This window comes from Muscardinus avellanarius, assembly GCF_963383645.1.
Source record: "Muscardinus avellanarius genome assembly, chromosome: 7".
NCBI lineage: Eukaryota > Metazoa > Chordata > Mammalia > Rodentia > Gliridae > Muscardinus > Muscardinus avellanarius.
Window position 1 is genome coordinate 20,651,996 of NC_137793.1, and position 19,265 is coordinate 20,671,260.

The 19,265-nt window shown below is 47.9% G+C and overlaps 1 protein-coding gene across 2 annotated transcripts in view; it reads right to left on the minus strand.

Moving 5' to 3' along the window:
• The window catches only part of SLIT3 (slit guidance ligand 3), a gene marked incomplete at both ends in the record, with an annotated part of 608,792 nt that overhangs the window by 107,321 nt on the left and 482,206 nt on the right, over positions 1–19,265 (minus strand). For both annotated transcript variants that reach the window (XM_080699310.1, XM_080699309.1), the window contains 4 exons: positions 549–620; positions 3,941–4,012; positions 9,556–9,627; positions 18,049–18,190. In XM_080699310.1, the coding sequence (XP_080555436.1) occupies positions 549–620; positions 3,941–4,012; positions 9,556–9,627; positions 18,049–18,190 (358 nt within the window). The remainder of the gene's footprint in view (positions 1–548; positions 621–3,940; positions 4,013–9,555; positions 9,628–18,048; positions 18,191–19,265) is intronic.

The window sequence follows — 19,265 nt, forward strand, 5'->3', positions numbered from 1 at the left end:
AGGTGACAAATCTTTCTTTCAATTAAATCTCTTTTCCGCCCCGTGCCGCCATACCTAACTCAGCTAGACCCCCCCGGGCGACCGGTGATGTTGTTCTCTGGTTATTTTACCCACCCCATCCTCCTTCAAGGTCACGTGTCTGCGGCAGCTCTCTTTTGGATTTTCTATTAGAATTGGGCCAGAGAAACATTTTTTTTAGTTCTCTAAATGCCTAGTGTAGTGCTGCAAGATACTTCCTGTGTGGGATTCTACTCTTTCTTACTCTTTAGCCCTAAACCTGTGGCTAGCGACTCGGTATGGGTTGGGGCTCCAGACGGTATCATTTAGGCTTGTGCACATGCAGGTGTGCTTGATCAATACCTTGGCCTCCCTCTCAATACTTTGACTCTCCATCCACAAAAAAAAGGGATAAAGGAGGTGAGCGTTAGGCTGCTCAGGACTTCTGCACCTTAAGATGTGCATGAGGCCAAAGGCAAACCCTCCAGAGCACAGTCTCATGACCCAAAAACAGTCCCAGAGATGCAGGCAGTAACAAGGTTCCTACTCACAGAAGCTGCAGAGACACAAGCCCGTCAAACAGTCCCTTGGCAATCTCGGTGATCTTGTTGCCGTACAGCACCCTGGAAGAGAGCAGATGACATGGGTCACCAAAACGTGATGCTTTTCTACCTGCTTTCATTTCTACCTGGGTGCAGGATCTCGGGTCACCCCCTCCCTGGTCCACCATCTCCCTTCTCTGCACCAGCCAGAGGCACGTGAGGGCAGCCCGAGCTGGAGGGGGTACTGTCCTGGGGATGAAGCGACCTGGGCTCCATGCTGTTTCACTCTTGGGCAGCTCGGCCCCAGAAACCACCCACACCAGACAGAAGCTGCCCTTCTGTGGTGCCTCCCGTGGGCTCATACGTGACTCACACCCAGCAATGTTGTAGGAGGCTGTCTTTAGAGGGTATCGATCGGGCTGAACCCAGCCTATAGGATGCTTCCCTTGGATATCCACTGCATTTAAAATATTCCTGAGCTGAGTCCTTTCATCATCCCCCTAGCTGGGGTTTTGGGAATTTGAGGATCTCCCCTAGGTGGCTTGGGAGTGCCAAGTCAAGGACCGGCTCACAGGAAAACCTAAGGAGCTTCATCCTCTCTGCAATGCCAGCTCCTCCTTTCCACCCCACTTTCCTATTATTTGAGATTCAGAACCTGAGGCACTCGGGACCTTTTTGGCCCTCTCTGATTCAGGTCCACAGTGTCGCTTATCCTGGTGTCTCCTAATTGAAGGGACCATCTTTAGCGATCTGTGATGCTTGGGAAAGAAAGTTCCTGGATTCAACCCCGTGTGTCTCTGTGCCTGGATCTCATGGGTCTGCCCAGCACAGCCCCTCCTGGCCTCTCTGGTTCCCTCAATCACAGATGCTGCTGTCTCTTGGGTCCAGCCTCCTCTCTGTCCAGACAACAGAGCTAAGGAGGGCTTGGTTCGTTTGCTCCTTCCCAATTTCCTCTTGGGTCTGAAAGTGGGGAAATGAAGGCTGCGTTCCCTTCCCATTCAGATCGCAGATCCAGGCTGCGATGCTCATTTGAAGATTCAGAATACTAGGAAGAGGATGTGGTAAATGAAAGCGCTAAACCAAAGCCTCCATTTCTAGCCGCCGCCGGGAGTGAAGAGTGCTGTGGCATCTCCATCAGCCTGCGGGTGTGTTTCATTAATGTTTCAACAAATTAATGACTAAATAGAAGCCAGCATGACGGCTCCGACTCACATTTGTAATTCATATTAACATCCCACTGCTCACTGTGCCAAACGTAGTAATGTCACTGTCTACGGTCTCAGCGGATGCAGGAATTCTAGTGCAGCAGGAGCTGCTGGGTGGTCGGGCCGGGGTCTGCACACCGGCCATCATGCCCTGGCCCGCGCGTCTACCTGGGGCCTCTGCTTGCACAGCTGTCTGGCTTCCTATTGCAGATCTCACCTTAACTTCCTTCTTTCCACTTTTGTGTCTGAGCCTAGCATCCTTCCCTTGGGAGGCTTCTACAATATTTCAATTAATGCTTTTTCACCACCTGTAACCCTGTTCTATCTCTTGAGAGCACTTATCTTTATGCCATGTTATATTACTTAGTTATTTATTCTTAATTTTGTATCCCTCCCCTTTCCCCCAGCATCCTTGAGTGCATCTCCATGCACTCAAGGCGGTACTGTGTGTAGGGCTTATTCATGGTTGGGTCTCTAGAGTAGAAAATAGACCATCATCTAGTGTGGTAAGTATGTGTTGAATGAATGAATGGAGGATTGAAGGAATGAATAGGTGTGGGGTAAAGGGTCCCAGCTCTTCACCTTCGCTGCTCAGGAGCTGGGATTGGGTGTGTTTATATTCAGTCACCAGCTCCAAGAAGCCAAGGGTCTTGCCTTTTCTGTTCATTGCTATTTTTAGTGCCTGCAAAACTGCTCAGCACCCAGGAGGCATGAGCCGAATGGGTGAACAAATACACTGGGGGTGAGAGCGCTTCACCTAAATGAGGCCTGGGATGCATATTTTCAAATTGGCTTAGGTGTGCCAATTGTCATGTTTGGTAACCAGATTTTGAATTTCTTTTCGTGTGAGACAGGAAGCATCCCACTGTCCTGGGACTGTCCCCAAATCCCAGCTGAAGGAAACCAGACACGATGGGGGTGGAAAGAAGATCCTGGCAGCTGACAGCCCCTCTCTCCCTTCTCCTCTGTGATCTTCAGCACAATAAGCAGACACTAATCTCACCAACAGTCCTGCTTTGATATCCCGGCCAGATGTTCTACTCGATAAATGAAACTAATTTTCTCTGCAGGCAGCCAGCAATAGCTGAATCAGAGACTTCCCCATCCTCAGCCCTGCCCGGTGGGGGAAATGTGCTCCTAGTTACCTGTCCACTCATACATTAGGCAAACAGGTTGCATCGAGAGGTAAAATATAGAACACTTACTTCTTTTTTAAAAAATTTATATACTTATCATACTGTAATTCAGAATGACAGGGACATACATGCACACAGCACTTGGTGAGCTTCCTCCGGCTCCCTTCCCACCGGGATGGCTTACTTCTGAGCATCCTTCTTGTACCTCAGGGGGAAGGGGAGGGTGTGGGAGGCAAAGGGAACAGGCCACCAGATGATACAACTAATTCATCTGCAGAAGCATTGCTGGATCTCATGTTAGATTGTCCAAAGTAAGTTAAAGGCTACGCATCATAGACTAAGAGTGTGGGTTCTGGAGCCAGGCAGCTTGGGTGCAAACCCTGCCCCTCCTACGTGCTACTGTGAACTCTGGATAAATGACAATTATTTATTCCACAAGATTATTATTATTGTGCTCAATAACTACGTGCCAGGAAGACATCCAGCAACAAAACAGATAAGAAGCTTATAGTCCTTAATTTCTTTACCCATCGGAGTGAGATGACAACAGATTCTTCCTAGAGTGGTACTTGGTACACAGTCGGTGCTCAATAATGCTGCCAGCTACTATTACAGTAAGCACAGTCACTGTTAAGTGTGCCAGGTAGGGAAGGTGTCGCTGCCCCTTTAGGCTGGTGAGGAAAAATGTAGAGAAGGTTCCCTCAACAGGGCCGCGTAGATGGGAGGGGCCGGAAGCCAGGGGCTCCCCGCAACAGACATGTCTCACCAGTCTTTCCTCGGTTCTCCCCAGAGACAGTGTGCAGGGTGGGAGGAGAGTGAGGACAGAGGCGAAGATGCATTTGAATTAGAAGCCAATAACTGAGAAAGCGTTGGGCACTTAATCAATAAAAATAATGCATCGGAGTTGTAGAAATATTCCCCAAGATCAATTTCCCTGAAGAAATATTTGTTTCTTTTACCAGGTTGCCACAAGCATGTAAGGGAACATAAAGCCTTGATAAACACCTCCTGGAAGCTGGGATGCGTGCCCCCCTCCCCTGCCCATTCTTGCCCCACTTACAGCGATGTGAGGGACTTCAGGCCCTGGAAGGCGTCAGGAGCTATGTCCGATATCTGATTCTTGCTGATGTCTCTGAAAACATTAAGGAGAATGTTTGAGGACACGGCTGGAAGGTGTGAGTACTGCCATCCCTAAGAAGGAGCCCAGCAGTTCAGACATTCTAAACGGCAAGGATTAATTGATCAGCTGAGCTATTTATTTTTTCATAGAGCACAAGAACATCTGGTTCGGCTGGGCATGGGGACACATGCCTGTTAATTTTAGTACTTCGGATGCTGAGACAGGAGGATTGCAGGTTCTAAGCCAGCCTCAGCAACTTATGGAGACCCTGTTTCAAAAAAAAAGACTGGGGGTTTGGGGGTGTAGCTCAGAGGTTAGAATGTCCTTGGGTTCAAGGGCAATATCTACTACCCCAAAAAATGAAAGAACATCTGGTTTCACTGCTACCTTAGTACCCATGGCATCTCACTCTGATGCAAGGCTATGTATGTGGGCCTCTTGCTTCACAGGTGCAAAATTACATTCAGTACTTTGTCTCCAGTCTTACTCTCAAGCAATTTTACTGACACAGAAGAAACAGAACCAGCTTGTCCAACTGCAGGCAGGCCGGGGTTTCTTCAAGTCACCTTCTGGACTTAGACCTCAGCAAATGCTCATTTTCCTCCCAGAAAGATCTGAGTCATTTCACCTCTCCCGTGACTTTTCCTCTCTGAACTGAAAGGCGTTTTGAGCATGGACTTAAGCCTCTCTGGGGTGTGATGTGTCCTCCTGGCAGCGTTGTGAGCATATCATGGTGTTCTCAAGGGACATGCCTGGCTGCTGGTGCTCATGTGGGAACAGGCCCAGGGAATGGTCACGTCTGGGGCTTTGGGTAACAGCCCTGAGTGAGTGGGCTGTTCAGATCCCCTGGACACCTGGTGAGGCGGCTCGCCTGGCCTTGCAGGTGCAGAGAGGCCTCCCTGGCCCCAGCTCCGTTTCAGAGGCCCTCAGGCTGCCCGCTTTCAGCCTCCTGGTGACTCCTGAGGATCAGGTCACTCGTTCTCACTAATGGCTCTTCAGGGAGGGGAATTCTCTCCCCCCAAGTCATTAGCTCAGGGCTGGCCTTGGGGCCCCTGGCGCAGGAAAGAGAGAGGCTCCAATTTCATGCGACAACAAACCTCTCCAGTTCTTTCTCTTTTAATGAAATAAATCAATGGCACCTTGCTTTTGTGCAGGAGAGAGAATGAGAGCTGAAGTCTTGGGAGGTCAACGAGGAGGAGACAAGTGGCTACAAGAAGAAAGCAGCTCTGAGCAGATTCCAAGCAATTGCCTCCAGCAAGGCCAGCCTCCCCCTCTTAAACACACACCCAGGACCATCCCTGAGCCCACTCCCAGCTTCATCTACCAGCCTCGGACAGGGACGTCGTGATCTCTGCCTATACCTCTGCTCCCTTCCCTTATGGTTCCCGAAGCCTGCAAGTTGGAAGATACTTCACAGGTTAAGGCCTCTTCTGCACAGCTGTCTGGTTTATCCCTTTAGCTGGAGAGATTGCCTCTAACAAATCCGCAGATTGTGTGCGCAGAATCGTCAGCTTACGCTGGGCTTTCTTCAGCGCTCCGTTTTTGTGTAAGGGTTTTAACAAGCAAATAGCCCAGATTATCCTAATCTTGCTCGCCCTCAGCGTGGCTGCCTAGCAAAACATTTCAGGTGAGCGTGTAGGGTCTGCTCAGAGCCGGCTAGGGTCAGGCAGGTTCTGACCCTTTCCTCCTGCTTATGGGACGTCCCTTCAAGGGCTCGGAGGAAATTCCCTCTGCTCCGGGACAACGAATTTGTTTTCATCCACAATGATTTTGGTCATGGTATTTGTAAGGAACACTTTTGAGGCACAGGTTCATCTCCGGCAGGCATAATTTTATCCACAATTACTTTGGCCACAGTCCTCCCTATAGCAGGAGGTAAGATGTTTTCTGATGATGATTGAGAATAGCAATTGGAGAAGTAATATAGTTTAGATGGGAATTGACCCTGGTGGTCATTTTCATTTTGTCATTTCTCTCCAATTTAAAAAAAATGTGTATATTTATGGTGTATAACACGATGTTTTGGAATACGCGTTCAATGTGGAATGGCTAAAAAAAAGCTAACACGTGCATCACCTCACATACTATGGACTTGTGATGAAAACACTTAAAATCCACTCCTAGCAATCTCAAGCATACAATACACGGTTGCTAACTATAGTCTCAATGCCGTACAACAGACCTCCTGAACCTCTCCCTCCTACCTAACTGAAATTTTGTGTCCTTGGATTAACATCTCCCTAGCACCTGCCCCATGGCCCCTGGTACCCACCCTCCTACTCTCTCCTCTACAAGACTATGGACCTTTTAAGATTCCATGTACGAGTGAGATCATGCAATGTGCTTTGTCTTAATTCTATGGGAAGGAGAGAGCAGCCCTGAGAGGTCAAGGACCTAGAGCCACAAGTGACTGGATGATCACCTGTGTATGAAATGAGTATCCCAAGCCTCCAGGCGCCGAGGCCAAGGTCTCTCCTGCCTTTTCACCATGATAGTTGCAGAACACAGTGGCAGGGACAGGAAAGCAGAGTGGGGACGGCCTTAGCTGCCCACTGACCTCTACACTTGACCCCTGCCCAGGCCCCGGCATACTATCTAGAACTGACTCTGCAACTTAGGTCACTCTTGGCCACTGGTTCTTCATTGCCCTGGGATGCTATTAAAACTCTCCCACAGAGAGTCAGAGTTGGAAGGCTGAGATTTAGGGGTTGGAAATTTGTGTACTCAACAAATCTCCAGTGCAAATGAAACCTGGCTCATTTTTTGCCCATGACGTTTTAGAATCTGGTCAATCTCAGACCACCTCTGACCCCTGGGGCTTCAAGTCGGATGTCCCAGGGAAGAGGCTTTTTCATGTCTATTTGGAACAGAGGAGGCACATTCAAGGGCATATGAGGGTCAAGCAGAAACTATGAGTGTGAGACACTGGGAAGTCCTGGAGCTCATAGAAGGCTGTTCTACCTGAGAACATGTGAATGAAAAAAACTCTTAACACACTTTTCTGGTTAAACAACACAAATGTGGCCCCCAGGTGTCAGGTTTATAGTAAGCCAACCCTGTAAGAAGTAAAGCAGGATGTGGTTTGGTGAAAGTTGAAAGGAAATTTCCTTCTGTTCAATATTGCTGTGTGCATCTATGTTTCACACTGAACCTCATTATGATGTAGAATTATAATACACCAATAAAAATCCCTAGAAATAAAAAATATTAGGTAGGATTAGTTACAGATCCCTAAGAGGAATTCATACTTAGGGATTTGAAATTCAGTCTCCCCTGGGATTCTACTTTTCCCAAGCCATTAAAAACTCCAGCCTGGATTTCTGAAGTTGTATTAGTCAAAAATTTTAAGTGTTCTCTTTTCCCTATTGCCACCCTCTTTTGGAGGGGGGGTAAGGGCATCATAATAAATATCAGTAGCATCAGAGGTGATCAAAAATTAAAACCACTTTCCAGGTCATGACTGCGAAAGTCTTATGAATTTTGAATGTGCTGACCATGGCAACTCCAATGGGATGGAGAGAGGACAGTAAAACACAGCCAAGCTCTAAATTACCTGGACTTCACAAAAAATTAGAGCAGTAGCTTAAATCATGCAAGAGATATAGGTTGGGGCAGTGACTGAACTTGTCATTTTTCACTGAAATTACTATCTGGCTGTATAATCAAGCTGGGTTTTAAAAATGAACTGGGGGGGGTGCATGGAATGCGAACTGAGAAAGGAGGGACACCAGGAGATTAATGGCCCAAGGCTTTAAATATTAAGGCCTATATTTATACAGCTCCTCCAGCAGGAATGTTGCCAATGGGGAAAGGAGAGGGCCACGCTTAGAGCTGGCTCATTTTGTTGGTTTCCACTTCTGGAATGGTACCAGGAGAAAATCTTGTTTGCTTTGGATTCCCAAGGAGAGGGGAAGTTGGCTTTCTGAGATCTGAGGGTAAAGCCTACTAATACCACTGTTTCACTGGGATGTTTATTTTTAACATAAAAAGGAATCGTTATGTAGACCTCATTAATGTAGGCCATCCTGATCGAGGGAGACCGGTGAATCAGCCCGGTACAGAGAAAAAAAAACAGGATGGGGTCCACGCGTACATCCACCTGCCCTGTTGCTTTTCTCTGTGGGGTGGGGTGGGGGCAGAGAAAGTGAGCGCAGCATCTTGATTGCTGGGCTAGCCAGATGACTCCTCAGCATGCGGAAGGAGAAGGGGCCTCTCTTCAGAATCCTAATATCTGCAAGGCAATTGTTGGGCCATTTCTGGATCTGAGTTGTCTCCCTTCCAAGTGTCTGGTGCTAAGTGTTCACAGAGCCGTGTTCAAGGTCTCCATGTGATGGGGAAGGGCAGTGACATCACCAGAATAATGGGGATGGGGATGTTGAGGTAATGATCTATCCGAGGTGCTGCAGTAAGGGAGGCACAGTGTGTGGTGTCACCGGATGCTGATGTGGTGGCGTAGCAGACGTGATGGTGGCCACAAGTGAGGGATGCTGGGACTGACCATCATCAAGTCATATGACATGATTGCATCAGGTCAGGTGACCATATGATGGTGATAGCCTCCACAACTTATTAGATTTTTTTGCTTTACTGGGGATGGAACTCAGGAACGTTCTACTTCTGAGCGACACCCCAGCCTTATTTTTAATTCTTTATTTGGAAACAGGGTCTCACTGAGTTGCAGAGGGACTCCCTAAGTAGCTGAAGCTGTCCAAGAACCCAGATCCTCCTGCCTCAGCCTCCCAAATGCTGGGATTACAAGCATGTGCCACTGCATTCGGCCTCCACAACTTCTTAACGCATTTAGAAAGACTAGAAAGTCCTTCCCGTGGTCTAAGGGGCTCATGTGATCCAGCCCCTACTGCTGCTGTGAAACACGCCCTACTGCTCGCTCCATTCCCCACTAGCCCACAAGCCATCATGCAAACTCCGTGTCTTTTATCTGCCCTGATGATTGATGTTCATCCCTGAGAGTGAGAACCTATCCCTCCTTTCCTGAAGGTCACCTGCACACAGAGGCCCTCATGTGCCCTACCTGAAGACCATCATTCTCAGTCTCCTATTTATTTATTTTTAAATTTTCATGAATCAATCTCCAATATTTAATTCTTTCCCATGTTTCCCCACTCACGGAGAGGCTCCGTGGGTGCAGGCTTTGTCTCTGCTCACGCTCTGTCCAGATCCTGGTGTGCAGTGCACTCTTGCCAAGTATGTGACAGTTATAGGTATAAACAGCTATGGGGCCACTATCGTGTCCTGTTGAAATTCTTACCAAATCCAAGGACCTTAGAAATGGCAGTGTGAGGTTTTTTGGGATAACAGCCCCTCCTCTACTCAGATCATTTCCCTCTGCTCTTAGTTTTGCACATCACAAGCTATGCACAGCCCTCTGCATCTTGCTTCCCCATCTTGGCAGAGTAGCCCAGGTCTAAACCGAACCTTCCAGCAGGAAAGATACAATCTGTCAACTGGGCAGGTCTCCTGCTCCACATTGCACATTCCCCCCTCTCCCCCAGCCTGAAGACACCCGCGCTCGCTGCTCCCCCAGGGAAACTCACATTCGTTTTAGTTTCTTGTACTGGGTAAAGGCTCCTGCAGGGATGGATTTGATGGAGTTCTGTTCCAGGCGTCTGCGAAACAGAGCAGAGAAGAGTCAGTTAAGCATCGCTTGTCAACAAGTGGTGACTGCAGGCTACCGTGTTCTCTGGCCTAGAGGACAGAACGGCATGTATCATCACAAGGCTCAGGTTCTGACTAGGGGTGATGGGGCAAACACTGCCATATCCAGGGAACTTGGTTTCTGCTAGATGGAACATCACTCAAGGGGCTAGGGGTCTCTGCACAAAGCTAGACAGGATGAAGTCATTCCCGTCACCTTGAGGATTTTTGATTCTTGTGTAGCCAGATCTGCCATTGGAGGCAGTTGTCTTCTTCAGAGAAAGCTACAGGAAGTAACCAAGCAGAATGCTGAAAAATTCAAGGGGATAAAGAAAAGGAAGAATGAAAGGTGATGGACCATGGGCCAGCGATGCTTGTCTGTCATGGAATCGTGTTGCTGTTCGGTTACAATTTCAGCCACATGGAGCTAATGGGCAGAAATGCCAATGGCTGACTTCATTTCTCAGGTTGCTCTTTTAACATGTTGGAGAAACAGCCTTTGTAGCCTTTGGGCTCCCAGCCTGACATCCATCAAACTGACTCTCTGATGTCCTGGAGGTCCCAGGAACCCAGACTGGACAACTCCTCTGTGCCACTGCTGATATCTGTGGCTTGGAATTTGTGTGGACTTGCTGAAATGCCTCCACTTCTACTACTTTGGAAAGAATAAGAGATGCTGCAGGCCCACGGCCCAGCACTTCCTGGGAAGAGAAGGTGCCGTGGGGAGTAAGCGTGCCTTTCCCTTCTTTAATCTTTCATCTCTCAAATGACTTCCCATCACCAAGAACAGGTGTGGTGGAAAGCAGGCCTGAGCGGCAGGCGGGACACTCTACTAAAGATGATGAATGATACCCCGGGCCAGGCTCAGGACTCAGCATCTCATCCCGATCTATCTCCCTTTGCCCCAAGGTGCAGATCTTTTCCTCACCTCCTCATATGGCACTGATGTTCCTCAAACCCTCGGCTGGAGAGATGAAAAAAAAAAGTTGTGGGGGTTGGGAAGAGGAAGAGGAAGAGAGGGAGAAGCCGGCTCCCGGGGGGCTACGTCTCATCTTCCTGGTGGATGCACATTTCTGGCTGGGCTGAACCCATTCATCTTGAAGAGTAATCCCTGCTGCAGACTCGGGGAGACAGTCATATTAATTTGTGCCTCCACAATCTCATCTTCATTGGGGGGGGAACAGAGTATTTGTTACTGGAGCCGCTAATGGAGCAGTTTGCCAGCAATTTTCCCATTTCAAACAACATCTCGGCTGCTAATGTGGAATGGTTTGTCAGGCCTACCCATAACACAGACAAATCGCTCTCCAGGCTAAGAGAAGGGGGAAAGGGTGGGGGCGGAAGGGGAAGGGCGGGGCCAGGAGAGAGGGAGTTTCAGGACAGATCACTCTTGGCTGCTGGATGAATAGAGTCCACAAATGAGACTGCCATGGTCTATTAGCAATGCCTCTGTGCCCTGCTGCAGGGTGCTTGGCTGGGACTGCAGTCACAGGCAGGCTGGACAGGGGCCGGCTGGTGGTGAGCCACCAAGCTTGCCAGGGGGTCTCAGGGACATGTGCTTCCTGGGTACTGAATGCTGCCTTGACTGAGTAATGCCAAGGACATTCTTATTTTTCAGCTGAGTAAAGTGTCTTGCAGGGCTCTCAGCCCAGGCAGCAGGGCCGTGTATCTTCAGGGCTGCCAGGGAGGTGACACGTGCCCTTCAGGAGTCCTGTGAGTCACCTGCCGCTCTACCAGAGATTTCAGCCGCACGATGCCTCTGAGACAACCACATCTGTAGCAACAGCATCCTCTCTGTTCCCTGTGCAAGTCACGTGAGGCTGGGGCTGGGTGCAAGGTCAGCTAGCTCACTATGCATTTTATGATTTTACCCTCCACTTTAGTAATGGGCCAAGAAGTGAGGGAAGGATGTATCAAGGAGCAGGATGTGATACTGGTCCCAAGATACATAGTAATCCACTGATAGAGACTTGTTCAGTACTCTACCAGGACCAAATTTTAGTGCTATTCTAATGAATAAGAAGGGCTACTATTTATAGAGTCCAGTTGACTTATGTCTATTATATTTCTTCATCTGTAAATCTCTGAGGCCAACAGTATTGGCCCCATTTTACAGATGAGGAAAAGAAAGCCAAGGGGGTCAAATAATCTCTCCAAAGTTACAGACCAACCAAGCAGCAGAAGCGACGTCTCCTTTTTTCTACCCACCAGACACAGCACCTCTCTATGTCAGCAACAGTGGGGAACCTGAGACTACAGTGGTGTTCTCGGTCACAGGTACGGTGAGTAGAAGCAGGTATTTGGTGAAAAGACTGGAGGAGCCGAGGAGATTGGACCATCGCTGCAAATGCAGTCGGCCCTCTGAACCCACCAGTTCCATATTCATGGGTATGACCAACTGGGGTTCAAAAGAATTTGGGAAAATAATTGCATCTGTTCGAAACACATACAGATTATTTTTCCTATATATTTTTTTGTGGTACTAGAGATTGAGCCCAGGAGCATTCTACCTCCGAGATACATTCCCAGCCCTATTTTTTTTTTTGAAAGAGGGTCTCACTAAGTTGTGTAGGGCCTCATCAAATAGCTGAGGCTGGCCATAAACCTGCAATCCTCCTGTCTCAGCCTCCCAAGTACTGGAATTACAAGCATGCTCCACCATGCCTGGTTTTTCTTATAATTTTCTAAACAACAGAGTTTAACAACGATTGACGTAGCATTTACACTGCATTAGGTATTATAAGTGATCTATGGAAGATTTAAAGTCCAGGAGGATACACATAGGTTGTATGCAGATGCAATACCATTTGCTATATGGCACTTGAGCCCCCCAGAATTTGGGTGCTCCTGGGAGGCCCTGGAAGGAATCGTCCGTGGAGGGGGAGGGATGCCTGTATAGATAAACTATGCATTTGGAGTGCAAAGATGTGGGTTTGGGACGGAGAACAAGGACTTGCAAGTTTACCCTTTGAGCCCTTTCTGTCTAGAGTCTCTTCTCAAGCTGCTTCAGGTCCTAGCTGAAGGTCCAGCCCTTGCAGGTCGTCAGGGCCAGGACGCCTGGGGGAGGTCAAGGATTTGCCCGGGGTGGGTAGTTGTGAACAGTGTAGGCAAAGGGTCGGGTGACAATATCTTTAGGAGTTAACACGTGTGAGGTGCTTGGATGCAGACATCAGGCAGACCCTGGGCTAAGGGTTTCACATGGTACATTGTCTGAGTGAATATTTATACTGCCAGGAAGCAGATGCTGTGAGTTATGGCCACCTCCACTTTATTTATTTATTTATTTTTGCGGGTCTGGGGATGGAACCCAGGGGCATTTGACCTCCGAGCTACACCCATGCCCAATATTTTATTCTTTATTTTGAAACCGGGTCTCACTAAGTTGCAGAGGGCCTTACTAAGTAGCTGAGGCTGTCCACGAACCGCGATCCATCCATCTCAGCCTCCTGAATGCTGGGATGACAAGTGTGCGCCACCACGCCCGGCCCACCTCCACTTTAAACATGTGAAAATTGAGACCCAGTGAGGTGAAGTCACCTGTTCAACTTCAAAAAGACAGAAAGACCTAGGGCTGGGACCCCAACCCAAGTTCTGCTTCTGAAGGTCAGACAGACTCAGTCTCTGAGCTTTACCCATCCTCTAATTTTTCAGTCCTTGCTATCTCCTCTGCAGGAGAAATGGCCCCTCTGTCAGGGGAGCAAGGCTGGAGTGTGTGTACACATGCGTGTGCGTGTGGATGCATAGTCCCTAAGCAGTCCCGCTGCTCAGAGAAGGTAGCGATGATCTAGACACCCAGTGACAAGACATCAGTGTAAAGAACAAAAGCAGCATCCGCATTAGCAAACACAGTCACATTTTGGGATGTGTCTGAAGCCAACAGCTGTTTGAGGTCTCTCTTAACTGGCACATGTGTCTTTCTTTGTCTTCAGAACATTCTTCAGGCTGTAAACTGATTTAATAGGACTAGCACAAAAACAAACAAACAAATCAAACATCTGAACATTTCCCAGCACCAGTAGAAACAACAGGGACCTCCAATGGAGGTTTCAGCCATTTGCACTCTGTATAGATTGACCCTAACTCCTTGGGGGCTTTCTTAATGACCTGTCGTTTGCACACGTGTGACTGAACACAGTATACTTCTATTTCTCTGTGTACATAAGTCAGTATCATGCCAGATCATGCAGGGGCATGACTCTACAGGTGTGACTATCCAGGGCATGCCTGCAAGTCACCTGATAAAGAGGAGGTGGGGCTGCTTTGACGTACCGATGGTGTGGGTGGTGACCATGATATAATGAGCCTCTACCATTTACTGGGGGCTTTCTACATATCACACACTGTGCTCTCCACACATTGGCCCATATCATTCCTACCAACAGTGGTACAAAGCAAGTAGTATTATGAGTGTGCCCATTTTATGGATGAAGAAATCCTACTACAAGCGATCAATGCGCCCAAGGTCAATTAGTGAATGGCAGAGCTTGGACCTGAACCCAGGTTGGTCTGATTCAAGTGCCCTGGCTCCATTCCTAGGCCATCCCATTTTCTCCCAAGCAATTCCTCTGTGATTTCTTAACTCTTTCCATCTCTCTTAGTTTCCCCTTGCCTTGGGAACTCTTAGGATATTCAGGCTGTGTTGAAAGAAGGAAATTCAGTGTTTATTCTTCTCCAAGTCATTCTACACCATATGGTTGGAGACCAGACAACTACAGAGAGCCCAAAGGCTCAGTTGCTAAGGCTCTCTATGCCTGAAACGGGGGAGGAGGACAAGGTCCTTTCCAAGGTCGTGCCATAGGCCCAGCTTCTGCAGCCCTTCCTGACCTCTTCCTTCTTTACCATGTCTTTTCCTTTTTTTGGACTAAACCCTGGGGGCATTCCATCTCTGAGCCACACCTACAGTCCATTTTATTTTATTATTTTATTTTATTGTGAAATAGAGTCTCTCAAAGTTGCTGAGGATCCGCTAAGTTGCTGAGGTTGGCCTTTAACCTGTAATTCTCCTGTCTCAGCCTCCCAAGTACTGGGATTATAAGCCCCACACCAAGGCTTTTTATAGTGAGACCTAGACTCCTCCACTGAGATTCTCTTCTTGGACTGCAGCAAAGATGAGGGATGAGGGCAAATATGACACAAGCCATCCCTAAACCATGGTCTGCATAACCCCTGCATCACCCACAGAAAACAACGTTACAGACACAGGACCACATTTGCCCTTTTCATTACATGGGTGTGCCTAGAACTAGCAGAGGAATTTTTTTTTTTTGGTTTGGTGATATCAGCGATGGAACACAGAGCTTCGTGCATGCTAGGCAAATGCTCTACCACTGAGCTATGTACCCAGCACAGAAACCTGGTGCTCTCACAACATTCAAGAATCACGATGTCTGTAACTTCTAGAGTGCTCTGGCTCTTTGGCTCTGTTTGGTAGTTTTAGTTCTGTCTTTTTTTTTAACTCCCTTGTGACCAATGTAAGGGGTGAATACTTGCTGCTGTTAAGTAGCTGTCTCCTCCTCTCAGGAGGGGAGACCGAGCAGAAACTGAGGCTGTTTCCCTCCTAGAGGCTTAGCTTACAACTTGACTTTGAAACCTGTCTTCAGCCTTTCTCCATCACATACATTCACCTTCCACAGCAGATGACCCGAGACACTGGGGGCACCGTGGAAGGATTCAGGGCAAAAACAGGAGGAGATGGAGCAGAGATTGGGCTGGGGCTCCAAGTACAGATGGTCCCTCGAGAGCTTTTGAAGGCCCAGGAGGGTGTCAGAAGACCACAGAGCAGAGGGGAGTGGAGGTCTCTGGTTCTTCCCTGAATCTCTCCTGGCTGGAGGCTGAAGCCAGTTCAGAGAAACATCAGGCAGTAGCAGGAATGGTGCCCTTGATGGGATCTGAATTTCGAGGAAACTCTGCAGTGAACCATCTCGCTGTGGGTTCTCTGGAAGAAAGCTATTTTTAGAGGAATTGGCTTTGGTATGCGAGGAGACCAGCACACACTCCTCTGAGCTGCATTGGCTTTGAAGAAAGCCAGACAGAGCTTGCCAGGTTGCTTTGCATGAGAGATGGGCACTCCTTCCAAATGTGGGGTGGGGGTACAGGGCCTCTCACTAGGCTAACAGAATCATGAATAGTTAAGGGTTGAGAAGAGGGGGGTGGAGAGCCTGACACGGTGCCAAGCATTCCTGAGGGGGAAGTTCAAGTCGGGATCATATAGGTGGTCGTGGGCAAGAGGTGAAATGCTTGCTATTAAAAAGAAAAGTCACGCTTGGATGTCTTTGGGATGGTAAAGCAGACACTTCCCACACTTCCTGGGCTGTATCTTGCGGTTCCAACTCTCTGCTACCGTCCTTCTCTTCTTTCCATCCACTAGTTGGTCTCTCTCTACTAAAGAGGTTGTACTTTGCCAGGTGTGGTGGCACCCGCTTGTGATCCCAGCATTTGGGAGGCTGAGACAGGAGGATCGTGGTTTGCGGACAGCCTCAGCTACTTTAGGGAGGCCCTCTGCAACTTAGTGAGACCTTGTTTCAAAATAAAGAATAAAAGTAGGACTGGGAGTGTGGCTCGGAGGTAGAATGCTCCTGGGTTCCATCCCCAGGACCGCAAACAAACAAACAAACAAACAAACACAACACAATAAACAAACAAAACCAGAGGTTGCACTTCACCTTCTCTAGAGACTTTTAGACCCACGTACAGGCCCCCAAACTGGGGCTTTGTCACTGTTAGGAAAAGCAGGACTTCTCCCTCCCCTGAGTTCCCTGTCTTACATATCACTATTCCTATTACTCTCCCCAACCACAGAGACGTGCCTCATCTGCTTTCATTTCTCAGCTTCATTTCATCACGGAGGAGAATGAGGCAGGCACAGCAAGAGAAGTCCTGTGCAATCCATCTGGTAGACTGTGGGTGCCCAATGAGCAGGGGCAGCCTCATTACCATGTCTGCATACATTTGCATGAAGATGAGCTACTCCCAGGTTATGCCATGAGGCTTGTGGCAAGCTCCGTCCAGAGCCTATCCTCTCGAATACAACCTTTCAAAGAACTGACCTGTCTTGATGGAGGACTCCCTTGGGCAGGAAGTTTCAGCTTCTAGGGTGTGCTAACCCCTAATGAAAGTGGTGGGAACCGCTGCTCTAGCCATGGCTGTAAAATGACTATAATCATTGCTAACGGGGAATATCCTAAGTACCAGGCACAATGCTGAACATTCGACGACATATGACTCATTTGATTTTCATAGGAAACATGAAGAAGGTGCTATTAGCCTTTGCATTTTACAGATGAGGAAACCAGGGCTCAGAAGAGTTTCTGCCAATGGCTACACGGCAGAGCCAGAGCTGGAATGTGGGTTGGCCCAAGCCCATGGTCTACACTCTCAACCACCTGGTTGTTATTTCTGGAAACACTGTAGCTAGGTCGGTCATTCCCAGGTTTTTGGGTTTCATAGGTGAAGTGGTTATAGATCTTTTATTTTGCCAATGAAGGCAATCCCTGAGTGTGCATTATATAATGCACACTTATATAATATACAAGTTTGTAAATTGATCATCACTACACATATAACACACATACATATACCCTGACTTGTAAAACTTTGCAAAATACAGAACTTTTTTTGCCCACAAAAAAAAGTTCTGGGGCGTGAATGTGTTCCAGTAAGACCATATTAAGAAAAATGGGTGGTGGATATATTTTGGCTTGTGGGTTGTAGCTTGCTGCTGACTCTGTTCTGGAGTCGATGCTCTTGAGAACTGAGCTAACATACCTGGCAAAGCCCAGAAGGACAGAGAAGAAATTACTGTTTTTTTTTTTTTTTTTTTTTTTTTTTTTTGCGGGTCTGGGGGATGGAACCCAGGGGCATTTGACCTCCGAGCTACACTCCCTGCCCCTATTTTTTATTCTTTATTTTGAAACCGGGTCTCACTGAGTTGCAGAGGGCCTCACTAAGTAGCTAAGGCTGTCCGCAAACCACGATCCTCTGGTCTCGGCCTCACGAATGCTGGAATTACAAGCGTGCGCCACCACGCCCGGCTACTGAGTGTTTTTAATGTCAGTCCACACATTGATAACCAAGAGGAGGACTTGCCAGCCTTGGGTGTGGGGGGGTAAAGAGTTATATTCATAAACAAAGTCAATCACTAAGCCAAACAGGAGGAGGGAAGGGGAGGGAATTGGGCCGGGCTAAATGAGTGTGCATGTATGCCTCTACCATCTTGTACCCCCATTAAGCACTCCACAATGCACCAATAAAAAAAATTAAAAAAAAATTTTTTTGGAAGCCTATGCTTTGCCTTTATGTCACAACTTGAAGGTACAAAAACAAGTGTTTTGGCCAGTTTTTTGTTTAATGAAAGAATTTATTTTAACATTAAAAAAAAAGATTGGGGCACTTACATTTCCACGATGCCCTCTGGGAGGTTGGAAGGAATCTCCGTCAAGCCCTTCCCTCGACAGTCCACGATGTTATTACTGCAGGTGCAGCCGGAAGGGCAGGAGAGCGAGTTGGCGTTGCAGGATGGAGCCTCTGAGTGGGGACCTGTGGAGTCAGAACACAAGGGTCAACTCCAGCTGGAATCAGGAGCTGCCTGGGCCTCCAAGACCCTTAACCAGCTTCCAAAGGATGCACCTTACCTGACAAGCCATCTGACAAACTATCAAAATTACCACCAAATGACATCTGCCCTCACCTGGGAGATACAGACGGTTCTGGCCTTGACCTCACTATTTCTGGGTTGTTTCCCCTGCTCTCTTACCCCATTATCCTGGACCTTCGTAGAAAAAGGAGCCCCTCAAGTAATGGTGTCTGGCAGTATGCCGCTGGAAGGCCCCTGGGCAGACACTGGACCACTTTCTCAGGTGCTTAGCATCTGAGTGATGGCCTGGGGCACTGGCTCTGATATGGTGATTGGATGCTGAGTGTAGACCCTACTTTAATCCTTCCTCTAGGGGCAGAAAGCCATTCGAGGTGTCAAAACCAGGCGGGAGGAAAAAAGGTGAAGGGATTTTCCCATCTGGGGCAATGGTGGTGTTAAAGTATCAATACTGTTATCAACAGCAAAGGCTAAGCCACTTACAAATAGCCTTTATGTCCAGAAAAAATGCAAATAAAACTTATCTCAGCAGGGCCTGGTGGCTCAGGCTTGTAATCCCAGTATTCCAGAGGCTGAGACCAGAGGAGTGGTTCAGACAGCCTCAGCTACTTAGTGAGGCCCTTGGCAACTTAGACCCTTTTTCAAAATAAAGAATAAAAAATAGGGCAGGGGGTGTAGCTTGGAGGTAGAATGCCCCTAGGTTCCATCTCCAGATCAGCAAAAACAAAAAACAAAAAAACTTATCTCACTCAAAAAAAAAAGGCAATTAAGTTACTACATATTTTTAAATCAGCTCTTCATTTTGTCTGAGGTGAGAACCAATGTAGATTTAAAGGACAATGAGAAAAAATCCCAAGCAAAAGGCACCCCAGGAGCTTATTGAAAAAGCCAAACATAGCTAGGCCTGTCCGTTTACTAACCTAACTCAGGCTTTAAAAAAAATCTCCAAGAATCTTAACAGCTTGCTCTGGCATTCACATCAAATCCCAAATGCAAGAAATACATACAAATATTTTAAAG